The sequence below is a fragment of the Polistes fuscatus genome, unplaced genomic scaffold (assembly GCF_010416935.1).
Source record: "Polistes fuscatus isolate 324 unplaced genomic scaffold, CU_Pfus_HIC Scaffold3, whole genome shotgun sequence".
Lineage (NCBI taxonomy): Eukaryota > Metazoa > Arthropoda > Insecta > Hymenoptera > Vespidae > Polistes > Polistes fuscatus.
In genome coordinates, this window is record NW_025113107.1 from 3,353,293 (window position 1) to 3,376,467 (window position 23,175).

The following is a 23,175-nucleotide window of genomic DNA, read 5'->3' on the forward strand; positions in this document are numbered from 1 at the left end:
TGTTAAACAGTAATTTTCTTAAAGAAAACATTTTCTTTGAAAATGAAAAACGTATAACAAATATATATATTGACGATGGAATTATAAAAGCACGCGATTATGTGTAATCGCAAAGCGTATAAAAAAACCAGGAACAACTGTGGGCTTATAAACGATTTATTATCACATTTTCGTAATAATTCAATAGGAATCCTTATCAAAACATCTTCACCTGAGATATAATTGTGTACACATTTCAAAAATATTATGAAAGTATTGATAAATCGAGTATAACAGGTGAGAGGTGGTGGTGGTGGTAGTGAAAGGCACTACTCACACGTTTTATTTTTTTTTTAAACAAGTTTTTTTCAAGTTTCACTTAAATGTTTCCACCGGAAATATTCTTTTAGGGAATAACCTGATCTAATAAATATATTTATGTAGTTATCTTTAAGAGTACTTAAAAATTCTTAAGAATTCACGTGTTTTCGATAGTAAGATATTGTAACCTTAAATTTCGTTTAAAATTATAGCAAGATCGATCGAGTACGTAAATAAAAAGAAAATATACTATACATACACATGGTAGAAAAATTAAAATGAAATGTAATTATAAATTTAGATTAACACGTTCCGTACCAAATCATTTTCGTTCAACTTTTCATTCAAGCCATTTGCTGTTTTGACGTATTAAATAAATATGCCTGCGTATACCACCGGTGGTATACGTGGCCTGAGTGGAAAGTCTAACGTGTACCATCGGTGGTACACATGGCACGAAACGTGTTAAATGATTTCGTTACATTTTATTAAAAAATGTATATATTTACTTTATATTTACAGTGCAAGAAAGATATTTATTCCTAAAATTTATTAATATCAATTATAAAGATCCCATAAAGATATATAACCATTTAATCCTACAGCAGCCATTAAACATTTACAATCATATGATTGTATTTTTGTATGCGAATAAACTATATCGTACACAATATCTGTATATTCATTAATTACTGCTAAGCATTGCAACTTTTTCCAAGCATATAATCTAATACGACCGTTCCAACTACCAACAGCACAAATTTTTGTATCTGGTCTTAAACTTGTAATGGATGTACCAGGTGTTCTTAAAGTTATTTGATCTTTATCTTCTAATTTGTTGGGTAATAAACTAAATATCTAGATTATAAAGAAGAGATTCTATCATATCATATGATCTGATTTAAATATAATAATTATTATACTAAAATTTTACCTGCAATTTATTAGAAGGAAAACCAACTATTCCTTGCATATTTTTAGTTTCAAAGTCAAGAGTCATGGGGAAAGATTCAACACACATGCAATGAAGGACTTTTCTTGCTCTTATATCCCATAATGCAAGTAATCCAAGCTCATAAGCGATAAGAACTTGTTGATTTTCAGATGACAAGGGTTTTATAGCCATTACTTCACCTAAGTTTTTCCCACATGAGATTTGCTCGCAGTTTAACATCGTTATCATATCTAAATTTTTGGTGGAATATAATCCAATATTAGAATTTTTAAGAGGAACGATGATAACATCTTCTGATAATATTTGAGATCTGTAATCATGCAAAAATGCCCTCAGATAAATTTAATTTCAAAATAAGATACTCGTTTAAAATACTTTATTGATTTTAATCTAGTTATTCTTTGATTATAACTGCAGAAAATAATCAAATACTGTATTTGTTTTTTAATAGAATCTATAGCAATTGACTTGTTAAGTTAAAGAACTTAACAGTCTAAAGAGACTGACGTTGAGATTGCAACCCTGGTAACTATAAGTCTTGTTTGATAAGCTTAAGAGTAAGACTGATACAAAAGATTTTATAATATTGACAATGTTTGTAAACATACTAAAAAGCACAAAAATGCTCTCCTAAATTCTGAGAATAAGAAAAATAGCGAAATCCATTGAACTTAAACTGAATCAAGATCAAGTGTACTAGACAAATTAGCTCGTTTGTAATATCAGTTAGATGACATTCATTATATTTTAGTAAATATTAGGTTGATAATTAAGTGATTGCGGATTTTAAATAAGAAGGAAAATTCAAAATGTTTGCTGACAAATATAACTTTACTCAATTAGGTACTATCCGTTTTTGTCGATGACCTTTTGCCATCGTTCAGGACAGTGTCATAATTCCACGTTCATAAAATTTCTGATCTTTGCTATCAAAAAACTGAATTAAATGTAATTTGTCTATCGATAAAATCCGCAATTACTTAGTTGCCAACCTAATATATATTTACATAAAACTTATTAAGTATTTAAATGATATACCTGCAGAAAGTATAGTTATCAAGATGAATTTCTCTATCTATTTCCCAATATGATTCAGCGGAATTATACATTTTGATACTACCAGATTTTTGTTGGACTAATAAATGGTTGTCATTCATATTAAGCATAGCTAAACAGGGATCTTTTCTTCCTACATAGAACTGTTTCGCAACTCTATTAGTCTGGAACAAATATGTAAATATAATAGATTAAAAAATTACATGAATAAGAAAAAAAGAAAATACTATTAAATATTTCATACATACAATAAATATGTTAAATCATTAAAAATATATTCAAAAAACACATATTTCATACCTCCAAATCCCAAATGTAAATATTGCCTGAAGAACAACCAGCATATAAATGTTCCCTGGTAGAAGTAAGATAAAATGAAAGGCAATGAACGGGTCCCATATTACTACGTAAAAGATACTTTGGTTCTGGTACCGTATTTTCCATTGTTAATTAATATTTCTTTATATTATTATCTACAAATAAAAATAAAAATATAAACTTGTTCCCTAAAATCTTCTTTAGTATAATAACAAACACTACCGAAATAAAACTAGAGGGCATCGGATCGCATCGCATACCTGTTTTACCACGCGAACGTTAACTATATATCGATTGAGTAGTATAAAAAATTAGCAAACAAATTTTTAATTATATTAAATATAAATGTACATAGAGAAAAAATCTCTCTCATTTCGCACGAGTATAAATTCTTAATCAAACAAAAATCTATAAATTATCGAATATAAATCAGTTTTCATTATGTTTTATCATTATTTTAATTAATATTATAAATAATTCGTGTATTAATGATTAAAATCTACGAAATCAATTCTTTATGTAATTGTTATTAAAATTGAATCAATGAAAACAGAAAGAGAAAAGGGAAATAAGAGAATCACGTCAAACGTTAATTATCCTAGACGGTAATTCATTTGTTTATTAGATTAATTTATTTAAATTACTGCTACTGTTCGATATATAATATGTAGTGAACGTCGATTTTCGATATTAAAAGATAATAATTAGAAATGAATCCGCTGAGAGGCGTTTTATATTAGTCCATCAGTTTAATGCCATTTACATACGTTTTCTTAGTGGCGGTCGATGTGAATACAACCGCGATATAAACGTCCACGTGCAAGACGAATAGTTTTAGAAAAAAATCTGACGTTAAAAAGATGTCCGATAACAACCTGCTACAAACGTATAATTGTGAGTAATTTTAGATATTTATTTTGATATATTAATCATTTTATAAGTTCCTATTAAAGACTTTTGTTTAAAAAAAGTCAAGCGATCGTAACGCGCTTGAAGCGCGATCAGCTCTAATAATGGCGGCTTTTGTTTATTTAATATCATCGATAGAGAGAATAAAAAAAAGTCCATCTACCAAATATCGCCCTTCTACTGATCCCTACAGTTCGTAGATTGTCTTTCCGAATGCTAATTATCGATGAGATACATGCGTAACACTTCATTTTCCGTGATTATACACAAAAACAGTTAATGAATATTCAATTTTTAATATTGAAGATCAGATCTTTCATCGGTGCTACATTTATTATTTTAAATATTTATTTATTTCTCTTTAATTTTTTTTATCAGATTACAATCAAAAAACACAGGTTTAAATTTTATATTTAATTTAAATTTCCCGAATAATCGATCATTTCTCGTACACTGGTAGTTGAAGATTTGAATATTTTTATTATTTCTATTTATTTTTTATGTTTTTAAATAATATTATTCGTTATTGTGTGTGATTAAAATGCATGTAACAATTGTGTAAATTTAAATTATTTCAAAAACAATAACGCAAAGAGAAAAGGGTACAAGTTCTTTGTCTTTAATTAAATGTACAATTCATGCTCATGAAATTCCTATTAATTTTTAACATTTTTTTGGATTATGATTAAGGAATTTGCAACATAATCAAAATTAATAATTCTGTACTATTTTTAGAAGTATTTTGAAATTATTTTAATTATCTAATTAACACGAGCTTGGGTGATATATATATATATATATATTTCAGACTGTCATTTCGTAGAAATATAATTACATGTATAAAAATGTGTTACAAAGTTATTTTCAGTTCACAAATTAATATCAATAGGATAGAGATAACGTATAACGTTTGCATATATACAATTTCTGAAATATCCTTTGATAAAAAGTACGTATAATCCTATGGAACGAAAGAAAGAACTTCGGTATACGAATAGTAATATCCGAACTGGTTTGGACTTTTTGTCATTTTATTGTTACAGAGACGAGAAAGACTGAAAACACAGTAATTAGTATGTGTGACATTTTACTTGCTCGTTCACATGTATATGCATATTTGATGGAAATGTGAATGCGAGGTTTTAATTGCTGTAGTTCGTACTCGCAGTCGCGTTGTTATTTGAGACAGTCTATTGTGTGTGAAAATATTATTTTTTTTCCAAGTACCGGCATTATTTGGTAATACACGCATGTTAACAATGGGAGATACGAAAAAAAATTAATGTGTATATGTGCATTAAACTTGCTTATTTTCCTTTTGAATGAATAAAGCAAGCTTCTAGCGGAAATAGTTGGTAGATAAAGATTAGTAATTCCATAAGTGCGTAAAAGTATTTGATTACAATCTTCAATCTACAAAAAGCTGATTCTGTTATGTTGTCTCTGTTACCGTTCAAGTGGGAAATCCGAGATTCACCAAAATGCCTAGGCAAGAAAAAACCCGGCAATGTAGAAAATGTATTCATATTTCTCACAATTCCTAGATATTGTGTAGAATGACAAATGAGAAACTGGTAAAGTAAGAAAGCAGATATGAAACATTTCGTTCTAAACCTGCTTATCTTCCGCTATGATAAGGAACAAAAGATACAGATTTTCCATGGAAATCTCTATGAATATTGGTCTAAATGTAATAATCTTCTACTACGAAAAGTAGCTAAGGTAGCGGGTAGGTACTCCTACACGATCCCGGTGGAGGATAGACCTACTTCAGGGATGCGACCCTGCCTACGCAAGCCTTGGATTATCTCCCAAGACCATACGGGGGAATCCATTGTCCCATCCAGTATCCTTGTCTAAACCTATAAATTTCCCTAACACACTATCCTTACACCATCTTCCAACACGTCTTTAGCCAGCGAGGAAGATTAAGGCTAAAAACCTCTCAATATGAGAGAGGCTTTTGTCCAGCAGTGGACAGTATAGGCTGATGATGATGATGATGATGATGACGAAAAGTAGCAGCGGGTCCTATATAATAACACGCCAGCATTGAGTAAGCTTCAGTTTATAGAGGTGCATAGTATGGTGGCATGCATAGTCTTGAAAACCCGCACCCGAAAACTCGCATAGCAGTCAAGGTGTTTAACCACTTGCAGTGGAAAGACGTGCCAGGCACGTAGAAATGCTTCTGTTACTGGACGCCAGCGACGTGTTACACACGTCGTCAGGCGATTGTCACAGAAACAAAAACGACATGCATGGACGCCTTGGTGAATTTTTTTTACTAACGCAAGTGGTTAATTTATTTAAAAAAAAATTAGTTTTTTACTGTGCTCCATGATCGCGTGTGTATGTGTGCGTGCGCGCGCATGTGCCCGATAATGTATCCTTCTCAACATTGCCTAAATAGCATTTGGTATTTTATAGAATACCTAAGTATTATGTACAATGCCTAGGAAAAGTCCGTAACAATTCTACTGTTTCCTACATTGTTTAAAAACGCTTGGTATTGTAGGCAATGCCTAGGCATTTCGGTGAATCTCAGCATTTCCCACTTGAACGGGAGCATATCCGCGATGAAGTACCGAAAATCAATTTTGATCTTATTATTTTTAATATCTTTTTCGTCAACAAGTTTTTGTGGTATTGCGATTCTTCTTTTATTGCATTTGTAAATCGACTAATTTGATGTAGTTTTTTTATTTTTGTATTTTCTTTATTGATAGATGAAACAAATAATTTTGGAGATTCTCTTTTGGATTGTGTTGGAAGTACGCAATACGAAGAAAACGAAGTACAATTTTCTCGCACAGTTCCAGATGAAGTAATCAGGTAATTATTTTTTGAATCGTTTTATTATCTTTTATTAATATTGATAAATATATTTCAATATATTGTTTCAGTGTATACGAGGTATTTGTAAAAGAAGAACCTAAAGATAATATTGTAACAGAGAATGTTCAAATTATTTCTAGCGCACCATCTTCGAACGATCATCAATTAATTCAAGTAAATTATATCAATCATCAATTAAAATTGTTTAAAATTAAAGTTTGCTCTTTTCTCTCTGGTTTCCAGTAATATCAATTAATAAATTATTTTTTAAAGGGTGATTTACATAACTCAATGAATTTGGATACAACCATTGACACTGAGGTAATTAAAGTTGAGAGTACAGTCAGCAAACTTCTTGGAAAGGATGCTTTGAATTATAAAGTAAGAAGTTCAACGATAAATAAATAAAATATATTTTTCATTATTTTTCAATTAAAACTAACAAATTGAATATGAATTAAATAAGATGAATTTTTTGTAGATTTTAGAACAATGCATTCCTACGAACGATAATAACGTTGTTGTTTACTCACATCCGATAACTGACGGTCCATCTTCTTCAACGACTCGTTTAATCGATAAAGATGATATTAGATCAAGATTACATTTTGTCAAACGTTTAAAACGCGATGGAAAAACGATCAAAATTTGGGAATGCGGAATTTGTATGTGTTATTAATTATTTGTATTTATTATTTTTGAGATTTCTATTAATTGTTCGTCATTATTTTTGTAATACAGAGATTCACTAACTTTTGCCACGAAGATAGCTCCGAAAGTACGATAGCAGAAAAGTTTATAGAACAAAAGTTGCATGAAAAATTCGGGAGTATAATATGTCAGTTTTTTTTTGCTAGGTTTAGTCGCTTCCGAGATTTAAGGGTCAAGTTTGTCTTTTTAAATGGAATACTATATTTTGATACTTATTTTCTAATAACGGCTGTCGTGGCGAATCCAACGATGTGCAACATTAAATACAGTAAATATTTATTAAATATGGCGTATTTATGAAACCAGTCTGATGTTGTCTGACTGTTCCGTCCTTTGTCGGACACCTAAAGGATGACGCAACTTTAACACACGCACGACGCAAGCATGACGCGGAGAAGCTGTATCGTAGTTGGATGGTTCGCCAAACTTGACTTTCGTTGACCTTCAAATACCTTAATGTTGCACATCGTTGGATTCGCCACGACAGCCTTTATCAGAAAATAAGTACCAAAATATAGTATTCCATTTAAAAAGACAAACTTGACCCTTTTAAATCTCGGAAGCGAGTAAACCTAGCAAAAAAAAAATGACGTCATATTATACTCCCGAATTTTTCATGCAACTTTTGTTTTATAAACTTTTCTGCTACTATCATACTTTCGGAGCTATCTTGGTGGCAAAAGTTAGTGAATCACCCTGTATAATAATTGTTCTATTGAATTTCGTGTATTATATACAATTTAAATATTTGTATCGATTAACTCTACATACATTTATTTTGGTTTTTTTTTTTGTATAAAAAAAATAGCATACCGAAAAAATGACGGACAGATAACAAGAAAGATTCTATTTTTTTATTTTTATATATTTAATTATTTACCAAATTACAGGTGCTAAAGAATTTCGTCATCAATACACATTGATGCGACATTTACCAACTCATACCGACGAAAGAAATTTTAAATGCGAAATTTGTGGTAAAGCTTTTCGTCAATTGTCAACTTTAAGTCAACACAAAGCCATTCATAGCGACGCGAGACCGTACGTCTGTGAATTTTGCAAAAAAACATTCAATAGGTACGACGAAGTAAGCAGAAAATGGAATAATCAATGAATTAATAAATAAATGAATTTGTTTTTTATTTTAGAGTATCTACGCTAATCTCGCATAGAAAAACTCATTCCGAACACAAGCCGCACAAATGTCATATATGTGGGAAAGGATTTCATCAAAAAGGTAGGTAGTCGTAATTTAATTAAAATACTTAATGATAAATTTTTAAAAAATTATAATTATCAATATAAAAATTTAAACCACTTTAGGGAATGAAAGCTCAATAAAAGTTATATTTGTTAATTGAGTCACTTAGAAGCCAATGCGGTTAAGTCTAGAAAATGAAAATTGAGGAAATTAATGTTTTGTAATACATTTTAAAAATTTTTGGTTTCTGAATTTGATCAGAAAAGTATATAAAGTTTTTTTCAAAGGGTAAGCTCTGCAACAAAATAAGCTATATACAGGATGTGCAAATAAAGACGTAAGTATTTATTAGGACAATGACAGCATCTTAAAAACTTTAGGACTTTCACTTTTTCGCAATTGAAAAAGATAGAAAAAACAAAGCAACGAGTAAAAATCCTTTAATAACTAAAAAGAATAATATTATTTATCTTATTAAAATTTACAAACATCAGAAAATATAAAAAAATAAACAACCCCATTGGTTTCTGGGCGACTAAATTATTATTACAAAAGTACATAAAATGTGTTAAATAATCTTTTTTTAGTTTTACTATATAATATACAGGATTATTTCACACCAACAAAATTAATTGAAAGGTATTTATAATATTTTCTGTATATATTTGTGTGATACAGAGTGAAATGTAAATTTTATTCTTTTTTAAATACGCATGTTTTATGTAAATACATTTGCAATAAAAATGGTGACGGTACATTAAATTGCAAATAAAGAGTAACGTTTATTATATTGGTGTTAGAAATTTACTGGTAGAAAAATTATTTAAATAAAAAATAGTATAAACTTTCAGTAGTAAATATTTTTGTCATTGCATTTAATTAATTATATTCAAATTATATTAATATATTGTTCAGGTAATCTAAGAAATCACGTTTTCACACATACGAACGAGAGGCCATATAAATGCGACATTTGCGGGAAAGGTTTTAATCAAATGTCGAATTTAGTGTGTCATAAAGTAAAGGCACACGCGCATGCTGAAAAAATGCAATATACGTGTACAATTTGTGCCAAGGAATTTCCACGAAGATTTTCATTGAGATCACACGAGGAATACAAACATGGGATTAAATATCGGCAGCCAGTTTGTCCGCCGGCCGGACCAAACAATCAGAATATTATTAAAAAGTATGTAAAAATCTCTTATATAAATTCAAATGAATTATTCAAGTAATTTATAATAAACTTATTATTTGTATATTGTATAATTTAATTGTTTAGTATTATTTACGTAAGTATATGTAAAAGTATTTCTAACTTATATTTAATTATTTCGTTGTAGTAAAAATGTCAGAATAGTACAATTGCCCGGTGAGGATGGGAATAAAATGCCGGAGGTTAGAAATAAAAGCATATATATATATTTTTTAACGCGTATCCATAGTTCATACATATTTTTTTATAGAACGTTTCTTCGACAAGTAGTGATAATATAAAGACAACTGAGAGAACTAATTCTATTGGAACTAGAAATCTGGATAATATAAAATCTATACAAATACGTGTGCCAATTGTAAATTCTGTCATTCAAAAAATCGAACCCGATGGAAAATCACGTTTTGCTATTGATTCTGGATCCGAATCTCATCAAGGTAGTTTTTACATTTATTATCTCGTATAATAATAATATATAATTATATTATTACATGTAAGTTTATTTCTATCCGTGTTTATTACAAAATGTTAGGTGCTGCATCTACATCATTAGACGGTCAATTTATATATTCGGATCATATCGGAGGTGAATCACACCGTTCGTTTGATCCATCTACAATTTCTTCGACCGATGAGTATAATGAATTATTAGATCTTGCTGTACAAGGTGGGATACAATTTATTCGTGCAACTGAAGATGGTGGTTACGAGGTAATATTTTTTAAAATTATCTAATTACTACAAAAATATTGAATACAAACTTAACTTCACAGTTAATGACGAGTAATGAAGCTCGCAATCTTATGGTGCAAAATTCGCATGAGATGACAATGTTTAATAGCGAGGAATCGGACGCTATCAATGCTGTAAATTTACATAGCAATAATGATATAATCATAAGCGATGCAAATAATCAGATTACGGCTTTAAATTCTAATTCATCACGGAAGCAAATGCCGATGGATTCGATTGAGATATTAGAGGATAAGGAAATCAATATTTTGGAAACCAGATGTCTCGATGAACGTTTTATGAACGATCATAACTTTTTACCGCAACCCAAGATCGATGATTTTATTCTTTGTTCTAAATCTTTGGGTATTGATCATAATAGTATCAATATTACGCAACACGACGATGAAGGTTAATATAAATATTATATTTTTAAATAATTAATTATGATAGCGGATTAAGTCAAAAAAGTAAACAATTTTATTTTATGATTTTTTTTATTATTACAAATATTACAGAATAAATCAAAATTAATATTTAAAATTTGTTCACTTAGTCCATTGTCATAATTATTAGTATATTTATACGGTACATTTATTTTCAACGTTTAGATTTAGATGTAATGTCGAATCATCATGATTTTGTGAATATTCTTAACCATAAAAATGATATTCCTGGATTGTCAAGAGACTCGAGTACCTCGTTTTTATATAAGGATCATTCATCTACATCGATGATAAATAATACCTTACCTCTACTCAAGCCTAATCAAAGTATATCAGAAGATATGATTATTATTAACAATACTATATATGATCATGCAGAATGTGATTCAAAAATGAAATTACCATTCGATGAAAATGATCACAATACTGGAATGATACCCCTCAATCATCCAGAAATAAAAATTCTTGATTCAGAAAATCAAGCTAATACGAAGGTAAGAAAGAACAAATAAATATTTAAATAATAATAATTAACAAAAATTAATTTCACATGACATGTTTTTGGGTAGAATTTTGGAAACAACTATACTTTGTCACCAGTTTTAAAACTTTATCCAAATTTTTGCTAGGTGAAAATTTTAGGACCAAAAAATCATTGTCAAGAATCAATAGGAGCACAGTTTCAAGATCTAAAAATGTTCTCTCCTTACGAGGGTCTTTTAAAAAATTCGAAAGCATCTTTAAGTATGCGCGATAATAACTTGAATAATGTGCGTAAGAAGGAAGTAAAAATACTTGGAAAAAAATTTGAAATAGATGTAATCAGTGAAGAAAATGATGACGTTATGAAATTTATGGAAAACCGAAAATTTGTAAGTATTTTCTTTTCTAGATACAATCGTTATAGAAAATGATTAATATTTATATTCTGATTCTTTATTCAAAGAAATTGGATAAGAATCAAGTCACTTGCAATCGCGTAGACAATGGATTGATGTCTCCATCATTGGTAGATAGGCCGGTTACGGAAAATATTGATCAAAACTGCTTCTCTCTTCAAGTAAAACGCTATCATCAGAGCATACAATGCCATAAGAATTATGAAAAAGAAAACATTCCTCCTATATATATAGGTTTGCAGTCCGCGCAGAAACAAATTCATGAAATCAAAGAATCCTCTTATTGGTAAGGGTAGCTCATCACCTGATATCCACTTCAACGATACGCGGGACATTTACAACCACAACAACAGCAACAGCAACAAAGTCACTAAAAACAGCAGCAGTTATACCAATTGTGCTCTACCAGATTTGGATTCCTAAAAAAAAAAGAAAGAGAAAAAGTTAATTCATTTTTCTATTCGCGTTGATAGTTTCATCCTTGATGTTTCGTATCTGCTTAAGTACTTTACAATCACATTGAAGATAAAGTATACTTAGCTTTATCAGTTTTAAAATACAAATATATATAACAAAAATTACAGTTTTCCAGCTAGGCAGAAGAATTTAATTATGGACAAGAGAAACGATTACTTTAAAATAACGATAAGAAAATAATAGCACATTTTCAAAAGCTATTAAAGAACTACTCGGTGATTATTAGATATGTGATTTTCTAAATTTATTTTGATTTAATAATAATAATAATAATAATAATAATAATAATAATAATAATAATAATAATAATAATAATAATAATATATTATGTTGTCGGTGAAGATATGAAAACGAATTTATAATGTAATCTCTGATTCTTAGCTAATACTTCTGTACATATTACGAAACTATATTTTTACAAGATATTAAGTTTATACTTTTAACTTTAGTATAATATGATAATATGATTATTCCATCTTTTCGTAAAACAATGACGATAGTAATTGTTTTTATACTTTATATTAATCTTTCTAAACACTAATTACAAGGGCCTGTCTATAGATAGGACTTCAAAGTAATAGTCACTTTTACGCATAAATATTTTCGATATAATTAAGTGTTTCACAATTATTTAAAAAAAATATGTTTTAATTGGTTGTAAAATTTAAAGTAAAATTAAGTAAAATTAAGTAAAATTAAATTATGTGATTTACAGCACAAGCACATATTGCATACATTTTAAAGTTTATATTTTGTTTTTTTTTTTAACTGCATCTATCTTGTATACGATGCATACTTAAATTAGTTCAACAGTAACTATTCGTATTTTTAAAATTAATTTATTTTGTTTAAGTAATGTCTTACGTATCATTCAATACATAATATATAGAACTATATTATAATTTTCTCAGGAATAGTTAAATTAATTATAAGTAATAATCACAAATTCGTAATCTCTAAAGAAAATCAATAAACATGATAATGTTACGACATAAGTACCTGATCATAGAATATAAAGATACGATAAGGCTGTGAAAAATTTCATATTCAGGATGTTTAAAAATTATTTTTTTAATTATTTTACTTGCATGCCATGTAAACAATTACAAAAAATACTACGTTTGAATATTTCTTTATTTAAATTTAATTGTATGCGATCAACAAATAAATTGAATAATGTTTCACAATTAAATTTTGGCATTGTATTATACAATAAGTTACATTCTATGTATTATTTTTGTATTTTATTATTTTTTGATATTTTTTAATATTCTATTGTATTTTACTGTATTTTAAATTTTTCTATTTTTTGTTACCCCGTAATAATAATATATTTATATAAGAAAATAATCTTTAAAAGCTCTCGTTTTTTATAATTAAGTTGAAATACAGTACGCGCGTGTAGCGCGCATTTTTAAAAGTTGACCTTAATTTTTTTAAATTAGTGACCAATGATGTCAAGACAATTTTTTTCTATTAACCAATCACATATTAGTAATATAATGGACGTAACGTATCGTGACGTAGCACAGTGCTGTATCGTCATACACTATTATAGCACACACGTAATCTGATGCCACACCCATACCATAAAAACATTTCTAATTAATGAATATAGATAAAAGAGAAAAATAAGATTAAAATATAAATTATGAATGAACCTTTATGAATTGAATTCTTTTTTTAAATGAATAGAGAGAATTCTTTATAATACATCTAAATATACTCTAATCAAATAAATAAATATACTCAAGATATACTCTATACTACAAATATATACTCTATCTACAAAATATACTCAAATATACTCTAACAAAATAAAATATACTCAAGATCTTTTCTAATGAAATTAGTCTATACTCATCTCACAATCAGATAGTTGTGTATTCTTTAAATAAGTAGGATACTCTCTTTCTCTTTCTCTTCTCTTTCTTTCTTTTCTTTCTTCTTCTCTTCTCTCTCTCTCTTTATTACTCATCGACAGAGAAAATGTATTGACGTGTTCCAACATTCAGTCTGTCATTACGCGATTGTACCGCATAGGAGAAATCTAAGCGAAATAACGAAACTACTGGTAAAGTAAAATTAATTATATTTTTTTTAATTATGTCAATTATCTTTAAAATAAATTGCAATGTAATTAGATCAAATAGATCAATATATCTCAACTAGTTTTGTAGAAAACATATGATAAATATCAAGAATGATTAAAAAGTGGGCAGGGCATTACACTCGTAAATATATATCATATTTGAAAATATATATAATAATATTTTATCTTCTAAATTATTATATTGAATTAATTTACTTTTGAATAATTTTTTAAATAATGATATGAGCTATATTATGTGAAACATAAATTTATGTTGTATTTAAATACATTAAGTTATAATATACATACTAGTAATGTATATTACTAATATGTAAAAAATTGTAATATATTATAAATTTATTTATAAATAAAATTAATTTTTTTCCAGTATTATTTATAACAGTCAAACAATATGTCTCAACAATATTATCCATTCAAAGTAAGTAATAACTTTGAGATGATTAAATCTTTTTTCCTTCTTTATCATGAATTTTTTAGATTGACCTTTTTTTTACTTCCCAAGTACTACTTTCCTTTTCTTGGTTAGTTTCTGTTAAAGATTTATAGAATACTTTTTTATAGTGCACACCAACTGTATATCCTGCAGATCCGTTTGATGCTAATGCAGATGCGGCTGTGCTTAGAAAAGCGATGAAAGGTTTTGGAACAGATGAGAGAGCTATCATTGATGTATTAACTAAAAGAGGAATAGTTCAACGTTTAGAAATTGCTGAAGCTTATAAAACTTTATATGGAAAAGATCTAATAAGTGACCTTAAAAGTGAGCTTACGGGGAAATTAGAAGATGTTATAGTTGCCCTTATGACGCCTTTGCCGCATTATTATGCTAAAGAATTGCACAATGCAGTAAGTGGATTAGGAACAGACGAAGAAGCTATTGTAGAAGTTCTTTGCACGCTTAGTAATTATGGTATTCGCACTGTCGCTGCATTTTATGAGAATTGTAAGTGATTATTTATAAATACATTTTTTTTTTTTAACATATTTTAAAGAATATTTGATATTTTAATATTTATTTACAGTATATAGTAAAACTTTGGAAAACGACTTAAAGGGAGATACTTCGGGACATTTCAAAAGATTGTTAGTATCTCTTGTTCAGGCTAACAGGGATGAAAATCAAGGAATAGATCACGATCAAGCAGTTGCTGATGCTCAAGCACTTTATGAAGCTGGTATAAAAAAAATCTAATTTAAATTATTTCATTCATACCATTTTATCCACAAAATATAAATTTCTTTTTCATTATAGGTGAAAAACAATGGGGTACCGACGAATCTCAATTTAATGCTATATTAATTACACGGAGTTATCAACAATTGAGACAAACCTTCTTAGAATATGAAAAAATTGCTGGACATGACATAGAAGTTGCCATCAAAAAGGAATTTTCTGGAAGCATCGAAAAAGGCCTTTTAGGAATAGGTTAGTATTTAATCAAATTATTTATTTATAGATACATTATTTATTATTTTATTCTTTTTCTTAACCATTCTTCTTTTTATAGTGAAATGTGTTAAATCGAAGGTGGGTTTCTTTGCTGAACGTTTATATGACAGCATGCATGGAATTGGAACAAAAGATAAAACTTTGATTCGCATTATTGTATCAAGAAGTGAAATAGATTTAGGTGATATTAAAAAAGCTTTCGAAGAACGTTATGGTAAAAGTTTGGAAAGTTGGATCGCTGTATGTATTGCTTTTGTTTCTTCAAATTCATTCAATATTTATGTTTCATTATGCTTACAAAATTTAATATTTTGCAGGATGATACATCTGGTGACTACAAAAAAGCTCTTTTGTCTTTAGTTTCTACTTAATTCTGATTAAATAACATTCAATGTATTAAGATTATAAAGAATATAAGTAAACTTTCACAGTTTATGATAATATCAGCATGATATTCAATATTAACTTATAATTAAATTATATAAATCATTTTTAGAATCTCAATATTTCTCGAAGTATAAAGTTTTATTGTTATGAGAGTTGGATGTTTAGCACAAGGTAAAAGATTCTTTCGTATGTCCAAAAGTTTAATTATATCTATAAATTTATATTTTTTACACATTTTATATATTTTTATTATATACATCTATGTATATAACATATATATATATATATGTATATATATATGTATATATATATATACATAAGCATACACAGGTAATCCCCGAAGAACACGATTCATTGGTTTCGTGTTCTTTGAAATTCTGTTGTTTGAGACTACAAAAAACGGGATTCCGTTTCAAGTGTGAAAATAAAAAAACTTTACGTTTAAAATTTTTTTTTTGTTAAGTATAAAATTAAAAATTTTTATTGTTTGAATTCATATTGGTAAATACTTCTAAAAAATCTTGTATTACATAATTCAAATTAATTTTTTAATTAGTTTTGAAAAAACGTTTTATCTTAAATTTTTATTATCAAAATAAAATTGTCATATCCATCTGAGATACTATAACACTTTATTGTTTACAAAAAGAAAAATAAAACAAAAAATTTTGCAATGCATGATAAAATTTCAAAGAAATATCGCAACGAAATTTGAATTACATACTTACATGTACATTTGTAAGTAATGTGTATGTAATGTGTATTTATTTCAATTAAAATGGAATGGAATTGAGAAGTCATAGACATGATTTTTCAATTTCGCGATAAAAGTTATAATCCTGAACTATCTTGCCTTTGATCATAACTCTATTTTATCAAAAATAGCAAATGACATATTTGGAAATAATTTTATATCAAATAATATATGTATTTTATTCTTTTTCAAAAGAATTACTCGAAAATCGTGTAGTGTTAAACCGTGTAATTCGGAAGGTATTCGTGTTCTTTGGAGGTTACCTGTATATATATATACTGTGCCTACATATATTGTTCAATAGAGAGAGAGATTTATTTTTGAATCAATGTTAAAATTGTTAAATAACACGTAAATAGGACAATCGGTATAATTAATGTATACAATTAAAATAATTTGTGTTTATTAAAAAGTCTTACTAAAACTATTTCGTATATTTCTACATTCATAAATATGTACGATCCTTTTTGATACAATAACAGAACAAATTCTGTTCTGTTATTGTATCATTAAAATCTCCTATAAAGTATAAAAATAATTATTTACAAATGTACATTAAATGAGAGAGAGAATGCTCTATTAATATTTATTTATTTATTTCTTCTGATGTACTAGTTTTTGCTTCCAATTTTCGTTTGTGCCCTTTTCGGGGAATAAACATAAGTGGCATTCTGTTTAAGCGTTCGTGTATTGGCGTTATGCATAATCTGTCCAACTTAGGCCACGAGAAAGTAGGTATTGTATGACATTGAGAAGATTCATATAATGTCTGTAAATCTAAAACGTTTTGCCTAACAAAATTTAATCAAGATTAATTGCTTGAAACTCCAGGGTTGATCTATAACGTACAATTGAATATAATAAAATATGCGTACCCCGTAGTAGATGTTTCTTTGTAAACGATAGCAAAAGTTCCATCTTTAGAGTTTGTAATGATATAATTACCAGGAGAAGCATATGATAAAGTTTGAATAATGTTATATAATAAAATTAATGAAACATTTACTTTTTTATTATAAAGCCGTTTGACTTCATTACAAATTGCCAAGGCATTGCGTTTTTGTATTTGTATTATTTCTGCTTTGCTCATTGATATTCTCACTGTTTAAATATAATATATACATATCATATATATATATGTATTAAGTACATTTTGCTTATCATACAGTTAAATAATTATGAGCATTAAATACCTCTTGCGATACATGTGTCAGGACGAAAGATTAAAGATATCCATTGTTTTAATCCTTCATTTAACGTTATAGCTTCTCCTCCAAATGCAGTTTGATGCTCCAATTTTGGTACCAATAATATTTTTTGTCTTGTTGATTCCTGTGAATTCTGTTTAAAGCTTCATATAATTTTCTACAATTCTAAATAATAATAATCATCTTAGAAATACCAACCTCATATCCATCTTCTTTTGTACGCACTAATATTTTATACTCTTTAACTGTACTTTTCATTAAAAAGTTTTTCTCTTTGAAAGATGGTCCAATTTTAAAAAGATTGTATGATACACAACTTGAGCTGTATGGTTTCGTATCGTCTTTTTCTTTTTTATGGGATTGTTTTTCTATATTATCTGGAAAAATTAATCATTTTTTTTTTAAGTCTCAAGCAGCGTGTTCAAGTTGTTCAGATTTTTTGTCGAACAGTGCCATATTATTAAAACGCAACGTAAAATTGATATATTGTCACCTCACTTGACATTTTTCGTCACGATTTTTCTAAAGACCCCTGGGACTCAAACAGTTAATACTTACGCATTTCTTCCTTTAATTTGAATGTGTTTAAATAATCACTTTTCTTTAATTTCGATACATCCTCTTTATTCATACTTTTATTTTCAAAATCTTCCATAAGTTTTGTGTTGTTCGAACTGTTAATCGAGCTATTGTTATCTTTTTCGAGTGATATATAATCATTGGAATAAAGATTTCCGAACATATCATCATCGTCATATATTGTAATATCATCTAACCTAATATATATTAAAAATATATTATTATAAAAGTTATTATAATGATAGTTATAACACAATATTGTCTTACCTTTCAGATATAGGTTCATGTTGAAATATAGCTTTTCTTAGAATATATTTGAATACAAAATGATTTTTTTCTGGTACATTAGCAGAAACTGGTGGTGCTGGCTTGTTAATATATATAATATTTTTCCCATTAAAATATTTAATCGTTACAGGTAACATCCATGCTCTTAAATCAGTTAGTCCAGCGTTAGATGCTAAACAATTTAGACCGCTTGATGAAATAACTAAATCTACTTCATTATCTTGTGCCAACGATTTACAAGTTGGATCTTTGCTTACAGGTAATTTGAAATGCACCGATGGATTGCAGGATTTATTTAATATTGGAAAATATTCTTGTAATCTTTTAGAATTGCAATCTAATGTAAAACGTTTAGTCAGAGTTGGGAATTTTATTTCTGGTAGTTCTCCCTGAAAGTAAAATATTTTTTATTTCAATTAATTTATATAAAAAAAAAAGAACTAAATTATTTTCATATTTTTGAATTATAATTTAGTACCTTACTTAAGCAAGTAGATAAAAATTCTACGTTGATTTCTTCATCCAAAATAAAAGGAATATATGTTTCTTCGAGATAATATTTTGGTAATGTAAGAATGTAGTCTGATCTATATTTCCATCGTGCGTTAAAAAAATCCTCGCAATAAATCTTTTTCCATTTATTTTTTTCCCATATCTTTTCAACAATCTTCGAATATTGATCTTGTTCTTGCCTTATGATATGTTTAATCCTCTAAATTTATCATACACATTTAATAAATTGACAGTATATTTCAAAATATATTAATAATAATAATAATAATAATAATAATAATAATAATAATAATAATAATAATAAAAAGAAATGTAGTATTTTATATTTTGCTTACACGATAGGTACATAAATTTTGTTTATCTTTAAGAGTTAAAACTGATTGTTGATTAATAGAAAATTTCATTATCATACGTAAACAAATATTTTGTTCCTCAGCAGTCAAAGCAGACATCGGAAATTGAGATGGAAATCTCTCATAACCTGGTATATATAGTTTATTTTGTAATTCATTTAATTTAGTTACACACACATTGTATTCGCTTTCTTCTGAACTATCATCACTGATTTCTATCATATCTATTTTAACTGCTTCATAATCTTCATCCATGTGATTGAATGGATTTTTAAAATCTCCATGTAACATTCTATGCATTACGCTTTCTTTTATTAATCTTTCTCCATTAATAAATTCATTATCTGCAATATCAGTTAAATCAGCTTCCCTAAAACATAAATTATGATGTTATAATGTATATGTTATAAAATAATAATGTATATCATAAATATGTACTACATATTTAAAAGTAATCATTTTAGAAATATATTCAAAAAGATAAAATATATTTACCAATTAATATTTAAAAACGTCTCCATGTTCAACTCTATTTGAATATTTTTTAATAATAAGAAACCTTTTATGTCTCTTTATAACCTTTTATTTAGATCGCATGTGTTTGTTGACCCTCAGCAGATATGTACCGGTCAATAAAAAACTTTACAATTAATACGAATTTTTCCCAGTCGGCAATGAAGATCCAAACGTATTATAAAAAGGTGCAACCCCACCAGCGCAAAAAAGTTGGCATACAACCACCAGAACTAAGAAAAATAAAGATATACATTTACATGCTAGATATTTGCTAATTCGAAATCCATATGTTTAAAAATTTTTTATTAATTATTTAATTAGTTATTGATAATTAAATATTGGAAAATTTTATTCTCAGTAAAGCAACGTAGTTGGCCACAGCAGAAGAAAATGAATAAGTGCGCTAAAGTGCTAACAAAATGTTTATTTAAAATACATAGCTTTTAACTTTATTAATTAATTATTTGATTAGTTATTAATTAAAAATCAAAAACGTCATGAAGAGGTTATATGTTACGCGCATGCGCTACCACAAATTCAAGGTGCATGTGCACTTTGAAAAAAATAAAAGTAAATTTGGTAAACCTACAGGGGATATATTTAAAGTTTTGATTAATACTTAAAGATATTTTAGATTACGAATTATATCATTCTACTCTTCCGCAATAAAACTGGTAAACATGGTCAGAAATTGTTCGCTGCAAAATAATTCTATGCTAACTTTTTTTTGTGATGGTACAATACTATAAAAGAACGGGATATACTATCAAAGAATACAGTATTCTACATACTATCGCCCACTGGTGGTCCCGGTTATAACAAAAATGAAACTGGGTAGATAAAAAAGGGGACTTGAGCTTCTATGTACTTCTTTATTCTTTGGTATTATCAAAGAATATCAAATATAGTAAATCGTAAAACATTCCAAAACTAAAGTATATAAATATATTTCTAGAATTATATAAAAGTGATAATCGTAGGATTATTGTTGTTGTTCAGTGTCAAAGCGTATATATTATCGTAATGAGCAATTTAATTGATGCACATTGGTTTCCATTGGCTTCCCAAAGCAATATTTACTCGATGACACAGTTATGTTCACTCAGTGGAGTTAACAAAGTTTTGGTGGCATCTTTGAAAAGAAAGATATACTCGTGTGAATATCATATTACGCCAAAATGGAATTTGAGGCCAGTAGTCAAGGAATTACTCTTCACGTACATTCCTAGTTTGTGATTTTATGTATATCGTATAATTCCATTAATTTCAAAATTTTGTATAAAAATATATATAAATATAATATATGTATATATTATATCTTATATAAAAATCTTTTTCTATAATTTTTGTTAGATGGGGCTGAAATTATTGCCATTGATGCTTATAACAAAATGGATGTGGGTGATGGATTTGTAATTGGAATAACTATTATTAAAACGAGCACAAATACATCCGTTGAAAGATATTTGAATATTTATTCTGAAGGTGTTGTTGATGGAGAAGGCGATGAAAACAGTACAATTGAAACTATTGCTCAAAATTGTCTTATGGTTGAGCTATCGTATACTCCATATCATTTATATCATACAATATTACCACATCAACCTTCTGGCAATGAGGTTTCTATATTTTATGAATTACTATAAAATATACAAAAATATATTTTTGCTCCTCTAATTTGGTGTTTGTCTTACAGGTGATTTGGTTAATTTCTGGAAGCGATTACAAGATTCATATGATTATGGAAGATAAATTGACTCACGGTTACATCGAACCATCCATTGAGAAATATTTTCCTGAACTGCATAACATTCAAGCTATTTGCTTATGGATAAACGTTTATTATTTTGATAACTATAAATGGTAATTCATATAATAATTATTGTTATGAACAAAATTTACAAATTGTATGTAATCTTAATATTTTTTTAGGCGACTTAGTGCAATTGGATGCGAGTGTGGTCTAGTCAAAGTAACTTTAGTTGACGTCTTAGAAATACAAATGGTTAGAAATTGGTCATTGAGATATGATAAGCCAATTTCAAGCATACGTATATTTCCTCATAGAATTAATATTTCTCCACCATCATCATTAAATTACGAATGTAAATGTAGGTCTATTTTATAATTAAATCAAATCATAGATTTTATTATAACATGTATAGATTAAATTGAAATGAAATTGTTTCTTTTTAACAGCCAAAGAGTTATTCTCTGATGAGGACCCAATATTGAACATCCTGATTGGTAATACAAGTAATGCTATTGTCTTTATGTAAGCAAAATTATTATTAAATTAATTATAATTTAAATGTTCTTAATAATGTAATTTTTTGTTTATAGGGATATTTTACATTGTGGAATGGAAAAAGATATGATATTAAATAGCAGCGATTTATCAGATTGCATATTGTGTACATGTGTTGCAGATATAAACATGGATGGTCAAAATGAAATACTCTTAGGTACATATGGACAGGAAGTTTTAATTTTTGCATTATCTGGTGACACATGGGAATTATCCGTACGAAAATTATTCGATGCACCTGTGCATTCTATAACCTACATGGATATAACCAACGATGGGATGAAAGAACTTATTGTTCTTACGCAAAGAGGAGTCCATATATTACAGGTTACAATATTTTCTTATATTAACTATTGCAATTAACAAATATATTAATAATTAATATTTAATTTCTTGTGTTCCAGCATAACACGGTACTTGTCAAAGATAAGTGGAAAGAAATGTTTAAGAATTTATTCATTAAAAGTGGTAGATGAGAATTGTAAAACTCTCACAATACATTGTGTTCTTGAATTGAATATAATATATAACAAAAAGAAAAAAAGAAGTAACTAATGATAACACGTAATTTCTTTTAAAGTTGATTTGTATTTTTATACATATATACAATTCTGAAAGAAAATATTACTGCAATAAATAATAATACAG

At 27.8% G+C, this 23,175-nt stretch overlaps 5 protein-coding genes across 12 annotated transcripts; 3 read left to right on the top strand and 2 right to left on the bottom strand.

Moving 5' to 3' along the window:
• Positions 1–839: 839 nt before the first annotated feature.
• On the bottom strand, positions 840–2,865 carry LOC122520152 (guanine nucleotide-binding protein subunit beta-like protein 1). Its single transcript, XM_043640155.1, has 4 exons — positions 2,612–2,865; positions 2,294–2,475; positions 1,235–1,565; positions 840–1,158 (listed from the first exon to the last, which is right to left on the bottom strand). The coding sequence occupies exons 1-4, from the start codon at positions 2,753–2,755 to the stop codon at positions 859–861; spliced, it is 957 nt and encodes a 318-aa protein (XP_043496090.1). The 5' UTR covers positions 2,756–2,865; the 3' UTR covers positions 840–858.
• A 2,858-nt stretch (positions 2,866–5,723) lies between these two features.
• On the top strand, positions 5,724–12,285 carry LOC122519246. The gene is given in 15 exon segments (XM_043638588.1): positions 5,724–5,811; positions 6,268–6,373; positions 6,445–6,550; positions 6,650–6,757; positions 6,858–7,041; positions 7,978–8,164; positions 8,236–8,324; positions 9,204–9,477; positions 9,632–9,686; positions 9,755–9,941; positions 10,037–10,215; positions 10,278–10,647; positions 10,848–11,176; positions 11,252–11,554; positions 11,629–12,285. Coding segments are annotated over 15 exon segments (2,808 nt in total). The 3' UTR covers positions 11,872–12,285.
• Positions 12,286–13,906: 1,621 nt separating this feature from the next.
• Positions 13,907–16,242, top strand: LOC122519533 (annexin B9). Its single transcript, XM_043639041.1, has 7 exons — positions 13,907–14,132; positions 14,539–14,589; positions 14,733–15,114; positions 15,194–15,346; positions 15,424–15,597; positions 15,680–15,861; positions 15,939–16,242. Exons 2-7 carry the CDS (start codon positions 14,563–14,565, stop codon positions 15,990–15,992), a joined length of 972 nt encoding a protein of 323 aa, XP_043494976.1. The 5' UTR covers positions 13,907–14,132; positions 14,539–14,562; the 3' UTR covers positions 15,993–16,242.
• Positions 16,243–17,053: 811 nt separating this feature from the next.
• LOC122519530 lies at positions 17,054–21,330 on the bottom strand. 3 transcript variants are annotated; one of them, XM_043639033.1, is made up of 10 exons: positions 20,839–21,330; positions 20,199–20,449; positions 19,686–20,073; positions 19,316–19,549; positions 18,817–19,226; positions 18,529–18,746; positions 18,169–18,347; positions 17,956–18,103; positions 17,638–17,863; positions 17,054–17,553 (listed from the first exon to the last, which is right to left on the bottom strand). In XM_043639033.1, the coding sequence occupies exons 2-10, from the start codon at positions 20,222–20,224 to the stop codon at positions 17,349–17,351; spliced, it is 2,034 nt and encodes a 677-aa protein (XP_043494968.1). In that variant the 5' UTR covers positions 20,225–20,449; positions 20,839–21,330; the 3' UTR covers positions 17,054–17,348. The 3 variants fall into 3 exon arrangements, with proteins under 3 accessions (XP_043494968.1, XP_043494969.1, XP_043494967.1); XM_043639034.1 differs by having other exon boundaries at positions 17,956–18,094; positions 20,809–21,330; XM_043639032.1 differs by having other exon boundaries at positions 20,809–21,330.
• On the top strand, positions 21,226–23,063 carry LOC122519531 (KICSTOR complex protein kaptin-like). Of its 6 annotated transcripts, none has more exons than XM_043639035.1 (7): positions 21,226–21,447; positions 21,573–21,838; positions 21,916–22,082; positions 22,152–22,330; positions 22,419–22,494; positions 22,563–22,854; positions 22,932–23,063. In XM_043639035.1, the coding sequence occupies exons 1-7, from the start codon at positions 21,243–21,245 to the stop codon at positions 23,001–23,003; spliced, it is 1,257 nt and encodes a 418-aa protein (XP_043494970.1). In that variant the 5' UTR covers positions 21,226–21,242; the 3' UTR covers positions 23,004–23,063. The 6 variants fall into 6 exon arrangements, with proteins under 6 accessions (XP_043494970.1, XP_043494971.1, XP_043494972.1 ...); XM_043639036.1 differs by having other exon boundaries at positions 22,419–22,475; positions 22,649–22,854; XM_043639037.1 differs by having other exon boundaries at positions 22,419–22,466; positions 22,649–22,854.
• The last annotated feature ends 112 nt before the right edge of the window (positions 23,064–23,175 follow it).

Bases quoted from the DNA above. Each gene is read 5' to 3' on its own strand.
- LOC122520152 (XM_043640155.1), bottom strand. From the start codon at position 2,755: ATGGAAAATACGGTACCAGAACCAAAGTATCTTTTACGTAGTAATATG. The intron at 2,476-2,611 runs GTATGAAATATG...TATTTGTTCCAG, and splicing joins TTTACATTTGGGATTTGGAG to ACTAATAGAGTTGCGAAACA. The intron at 1,566-2,293 runs GTATATCATTTA...GCATGATTACAG, and splicing joins GATAACTATACTTTCTGCAG to ATCTCAAATATTATCAGAAG.
- LOC122519533 (XM_043639041.1), top strand. From the start codon at position 14,563: ATGTCTCAACAATATTATCCATTCAAA. The intron at 15,115-15,193 runs GTAAGTGATTAT...ATTTATTTACAG, and splicing joins CGCTGCATTTTATGAGAATT to TATATAGTAAAACTTTGGAA. The intron at 15,862-15,938 runs GTATGTATTGCT...AATATTTTGCAG, and splicing joins GTTTGGAAAGTTGGATCGCT to GATGATACATCTGGTGACTA.
- LOC122519530 (XM_043639033.1), bottom strand. From the start codon at position 20,224: ATGGAGACGTTTTTAAATATTAATTG. The intron at 18,348-18,528 runs GTAAGTATTAAC...TAATTTTTCCAG, and splicing joins CAAATTAAAGGAAGAAATGC to ATAATATAGAAAAACAATCC. The intron at 17,554-17,637 runs GTACGCATATTT...AAATTTTGTTAG, and splicing joins AAAGAAACATCTACTACGGG to GCAAAACGTTTTAGATTTAC.
- LOC122519531 (XM_043639035.1), top strand. From the start codon at position 21,243: ATGAGCAATTTAATTGATGCACATTGGTTTCCATTGGCTTCCCAAAGC. The intron at 21,448-21,572 runs GTTTGTGATTTT...AATTTTTGTTAG, and splicing joins ACTCTTCACGTACATTCCTA to ATGGGGCTGAAATTATTGCC. The intron at 22,083-22,151 runs GTAATTCATATA...ATATTTTTTTAG, and splicing joins TATTTTGATAACTATAAATG to GCGACTTAGTGCAATTGGAT.